Here is a 5,542-nt window from a genome sequence, read left to right on the forward strand (position 1 = left end):
GAAAGAGTGAGGATGCTATAATTATAAACTTGATTTAGAACATTACATCTCGTGACTGTGGTGTCTTTATAATTTTTCTTTTCTTTTCTTTCAGGCACGAAAGAGCAAAGCCTATAATCATAGATCCAGGCTTGTATCATACAAAGAAGTCTGGTGTATTTTGGGCCAAAGAGAAAAGGAGTTTGCCTGCCGCTTTCAAGTTATTTATGGGTACTGCTTTCATGTCAGCTTTATATTGTGAAGTCACTCATGTCTTCAGTTTTTATTTTCCTTATTTCATATCTAAATAATCTATTCTAATGTTCATTTCGTACATCACTATTAAACGATTCATATGCTTTTCCCAGCAATTTTAAGATTTTATGAGAATAGCTCAACTGAACAATAAATTGCTGGGAAGCTGTGTTTTTGCATTAATTTTGGACATTCTGTAGGACCATTATAGCATGTCACGCTGTAGTTCTCTTCTTTCCTTGACCTTACCCTAGTTTATTATCCGATTTCAGGGTCTGAATTGGTGGTTCTTACAAGGTCATTTCTTGAATTTTGTGTCTGGGGATGGGATAACCTCCCCCGCACTGTCCTCATGTATTACACAAATTTCCTGTCATCCACAGAGGGATACTTCCATACTGTCATTTGCAACCAAAAAGATTACCAAAACACTACAGTTAACCATGACCTGCATTACCTAAAGTGGGATAACCCTCCAAAGCAATATCCATTGAATCTCACCGTGGAGCATTTTGAAGACATGGTTGCAAGTGGTGCCCCCTTTGCCCGTAAGTTTGCAAAGGATGATCAAGTTCTTAACAAAATTGACAGAGAACTTCTGGGGATACCGGATGGACAGCTTACTCGAGGGCGCTGGTGTGCAGGAAAGTCTCTTTCAGATAAAGATCCTTGTGTTGTTTATGGGAGTCCCTTTGCTGTTAAACCGGGTACTGTTAATTCAAAGAGGCTAGAGAAACTAATGGTGAAACTTCTTGATTCTGAAAATTTCAGATCTAAACAATGTAAATAATTTTACATTATTCAAGTTTTCTGCTGTCTCTCTATGTGATTGTTCATAAGAAATAGTGACTACAGTCACCTCTCTAGTACCAGGGTGTGTAATTTGCAGTACTCAAACCCCTCCAGCCACAATTCCATGTCGCCTCAGGCTGATCTTCTCTGTACCAGTTACCCACCATCCAAAGATTCAGTAACAGCTGATTTCGTGTGTTTGACTTCGAGTTTGAAGGTAGTGGTAGCAGTGTCAAACTTTTGGATGTTTTAAAAAATATGGTAGTTATTATTTTTTAAAAATGTGTTGAAATAATTTTATTTTTAAAAAGAAAAATTATTTCTACTGTAGATTAAAATAATAAGAAAATATTAAAAAATAGTTTAAATAAAAAAATAAAAATATTTTTTTTTAATATTTCTAAAACTAAAAAATAGAGGTATGCTGCCGGCGCTTGGCCCTTGCGAGCAAATCAACGCTTAGAACCATAATAAAAAATGTCAAGAGTGAATTTGTCCAAAAAATGCAGCCAATCAGAGCAATGCCTTTGAAATTTTGATTATCATCTTACGATGACTCCGATGCACCCCACAACAGGGAACCAACACAGGTCAAGCCAATTGCTGCCAAAGTCTTCAAACACCGAAAAGACTTGATCCTTAAAGCAACCAGTCGTTGAGAGATTCATAGTGGAAAAATGGAGAACTCTCAAACCATGATGAAGGAGAAGCAGCTAGGGTTCTTCGACTTACTCAAAGAATCCCTCAAAACCCCCTTCAGAAATCCCAATCTCATCATCTTTGCCTTCTTTTCCTCTCTCCCTTTGTTCTCCTTTTTGATCATGTACGAGACTGTCTTCCAGCAAACCATGATCAAAACATTGAAGGATATTTTAAAGGAAAGAACATCTCCTTCTGATGTTTTCGATTATTATTATGCAACACAAGGAGCTACAGAGAGGTTGATTGAAGGAATATCTAGTAAGTTTTTTCTACTTTGTCTCATATATTTAGGGATACTCCATTTGCTAGACCTCTTCAGCATGATTGCTGTAGTAGATATTGCTTCAATGATTTACAAAGGAGATAGGAAAACCATGAATCTTAAGGACATGTTAAGCAGATGCATCAAAGAAGCAAGAATTCAAGGGCCTCTCATCACATCCATCTATGCTCTCCTTTTAGATTCTCTTATTTCAGTTGGACTAGTCTCCACTGTGATGTACACATACCTCGGGTCAATCTCTTCCTTCTTCTCCGTGGTATTTTCCTTAGTCTTTATTGGTTTACTATCAAAATACATAGAGTGGAGTGCTGTGTGGAACATGGGAATTCTGATTTCCATTTTGGAAGAGAAACATGGTGATGTAGCATTGATAATTTCAGCATATCTAAGCAGAGGTAGCAGGCAGCATGGATTTCTTCTAATGCTAGTGTATTTTGCGTTGAGGTTTGCCTTAAGATTGGGATGCGTTTACGTGGGATGGGTCAAGGGAGGAAGTGGAGTTGCAGTCACAGTAGTGCATGCTAGCCTTGTTTGTTTGGCCAAAATGTGGTTGTGGCTGGCATTCATGGTTTACTTCTATAATTGTAAGAAGAAACGTCTGCATGAAAAAATTGATGTGGAGGGAGGACAAGAGGAGAGTACTAGAGGGCACTAGGCAGCATCGATATTGCAGTCGAGCCCTTGTCCTTTCTGGCACCATTTTCATGGCCGTAGTGGCCAAACTTCCTTTTCTTTTGTTGGCCAAGGCTGGTGGGTGTCTCGCTCTGAATATTTCGTGGCATGGATTTGATTCCTGTTTCCTATTTTCAATGCTTGCTATTTGTTGTCTGCTTTTCCCCTATTCAGCTTACTTTGTGAATGAATTTTCTCCACGTTTATGAAAGGATAAAAAAAAGACATTGATTACTCTTATGTGTAGTTTTAGTGATTATAATCTCAATAAAAATAAGTTTAGAAAAAGGATTTTTAATTATAGTTAGTGGAATATATATATATATATATATGTGTGTGTGTGTGTGTTTGATTAAAAATTGCTTTCAAGTTTATGTATAATAAAAAAAATATATATAATATTTGGATAAAATATTTAAATTTTTTTACAAACAGTGAAAAGGAGATTGGTAAGGAATATTTGCGAAACTCAATTAAAAAAACATGTAAAAACCTACTGCACAAAATGTTTAGTAAATCCTGCATCATAAAACTAAGTTTAATGCTGTACCAACTATATTGCTGTGTTTGTTTTACAGTTAATATAAAATCTAAAGAAAAAAAATATAATTTTAGTATTCAAGTTAATGACTGGACTGACAAATAGACTTTAAATTTAAATTGAGTTTTATTATTTTTTCGAACCTAGTTGATCTAGCTAGAAAAGTCAAATACTAGAAATTTATTTTTATTAAGTAAAAATTTATCCAATTCCCTTGACAAATAATAAAATAAAACGCCATCCACCAATTATATAGCTCTTTTTTATTTACAACATTCCAAATTCATACTATTTTGTTAAAAAAATATTAGATAAATCTAGCACATAAACCAAATCATTATGAGTTTAATCCACCACTGAGACAATTCACCTAGTAATATTTCCTTTTGGAGTTTCAGTTTAGGATAGAGTTAGCAAAATCCATTTTCTTGTCTTTTATAGAAAATTACATGACATGATATTTTAATTATATATATATATATATATATAATTTATAGTATTCTAAATTTTTATTTTTTAAAGTAATCATTAGTCGAATGTAGCACACCAGGCAACTCGATCCAGCACCATTCGAGTTCACCTTGTAATGTTTCCTTTTGGATTTTTAATCAATTCAAGGTAGAACGAGAGAATTGTTTTTTCTTTCTTTCCTTTTTTGAGGAAAATTATTGAAAAGATTATTAGACAAGTTCTTTTTCAAGACGTCGGTTCACTACAAACCCAATTATTCACCTAATTAATAATATTTCCTTTTCAAGCTTTCAATCCCTTTATTTTCCCATTAAATTATATAATATGTTCAGTTTGATAGATTAATAAAATGTTCATAAATTCATTTTAATTCATATTCAAGAGATTCATGCACTAATTTAGCACATAGACTAATAACTCACTGCGGATTTTTCTTTTTAAACTCCCAGACCTGCATAACCAGAAAATCAATTTTCTTAAAAAAAATTATATAAAATGTTGAGTTGAACATATTCACAAATTAATCATTTTGTTTCGTCCCACCAATTATAGATGAAAATTGTTTTAATTTAATGTAATCTAAATCTTTAATTATTTTACTAAAAATAATAATTAAACACACACAACAGCTCGTAACAAGCGAGTTCCACCATGAACCTTGTTCACCTAATAATTTGCTCTAATCCTATCCAAATTATAGAAAGGATACAGATTGGCCTATAAATAGTCAAATTGTAAACAAAACAAAACAAAAAATCACTCTTCTTTGCTTCTCATTTACTGTGTTCTAGTTCTTAGTGTTTATTATTGCTCTTGTTTTCTTTTTTAAAAAAAAAATGGCATATCGCAAAAGATCTCCATGCCAAGATGTTAGGAGCAGGACTTAACCCTAAAATATCACAAACACAAAGCAGGAGCAGGCCTGTTCCGAAATGGGAGAAGGAATTCTGCCTCCAAGTAGGCGGAATGCAATGGAAAGATTTCTTGAAAGCCAAGAAATACATCTTGCCAACGGGGAAGATCATGCTGTGGGATGACACTGAAGGGAAGGAGTGCTTCTACAACGCTAAGAGCAGGTTTTGGGCACTCAAATTCGGTCACACCCGTAATTACAAAATACACTATCAAAATCCAGACAAATATATTGATAAAATTGACTGGGATTCTGAAGTCGATCCTCGACTTTTAATGGGACTGGAAGCAGCACTTGAGCCAGTGCCTTATGATCACAAGGAGAAGAATCCTGTTGTTTCTGTAGAAGAAATCAAGCCAACAGGATGGGATGCGTGTGAAGATTGGCAAGGACCTAGGTGCTTGACAGGCTTGATTGTTGGAGACAAAGAGGATGGAAACTGCGTGGGACAACAAGAACTTGCTAATTGTTCGACAATTAATTAGTGATTTTATGGGATTTTCAAGTTGGATGACTAGCCTATTTGCACACCCATCTTCTTTCTTTTTTTCTTTTTTAATTTAGAAAAAAAAACTGATGGGTTCTGATGAAAATTTAGTTAAATATATTCAAGTCTTGCTAATCAAGTATTTTGCTGTTAAGCTTATATATTAATCCTTTAAACAAATTACAGTCTTGAGGAGATTTAACTTTGCAAATCCCTATTTAAATACCCAATTATGCACCAGTAATTTTTCTGTATTTTTTATTTTGGGTCAGTGTTCTTGATATGTACAGCTGTCCCCTTCGCTACCTTCCTAATTAAGCATGGTATTTTTCCATGTAAAAAATTAGCAAACATCATCTCCCTGAAAACATTAGGGTTTGAAAAATTGATCTACAGTAGCTGATAATTCTTCTCTTGAAAAGTTTAGGGGAGAATAAATCAGCAGGA

The 5,542-nt window shown here is 34.3% G+C and overlaps 3 protein-coding genes across 3 annotated transcripts in view; all 3 read left to right on the plus strand.

Moving 5' to 3' along the window:
• Window positions 1-1,045, plus strand: part of LOC105136089 (xylosyltransferase-like) — a 2,753-nt gene extending 1,708 nt beyond the window's left edge. The window contains exons 3-4 of the mRNA XM_011041276.1: window positions 95-210; window positions 507-1,045. Coding sequence (XP_011039578.1) covers window positions 95-210; window positions 507-1,024 — 634 coding nt within the window. The 3' untranslated portion in view covers window positions 1,025-1,045. The remainder of the gene's footprint in view (window positions 1-94; window positions 211-506) is intronic.
• A 413-nt stretch (window positions 1,046-1,458) lies between these two features.
• Window positions 1,459-2,922, plus strand: LOC105136090 (uncharacterized). The gene has a single exon (XM_011041277.1). The coding sequence runs from the start codon at window positions 1,704-1,706 to the stop codon at window positions 2,664-2,666; it is 963 nt and encodes a 320-aa protein (XP_011039579.1). The 5' UTR covers window positions 1,459-1,703; the 3' UTR covers window positions 2,667-2,922.
• Window positions 2,923-4,562: 1,640 nt separating this feature from the next.
• On the plus strand, window positions 4,563-5,093 carry LOC105136183 (uncharacterized). Its single transcript, XM_011041423.1, has one exon. It carries the CDS (start codon window positions 4,563-4,565, stop codon window positions 5,091-5,093), a length of 531 nt encoding a protein of 176 aa, XP_011039725.1.
• Window positions 5,094-5,542: the final 449 nt, after the last annotated feature.

This window comes from Populus euphratica, unplaced genomic scaffold (genome assembly GCF_000495115.2).
Source record: "Populus euphratica unplaced genomic scaffold, PopEup_1.0 scaffold51.1, whole genome shotgun sequence".
NCBI classification, from domain to species: Eukaryota; Viridiplantae; Streptophyta; class Magnoliopsida; order Malpighiales; family Salicaceae; genus Populus; species Populus euphratica.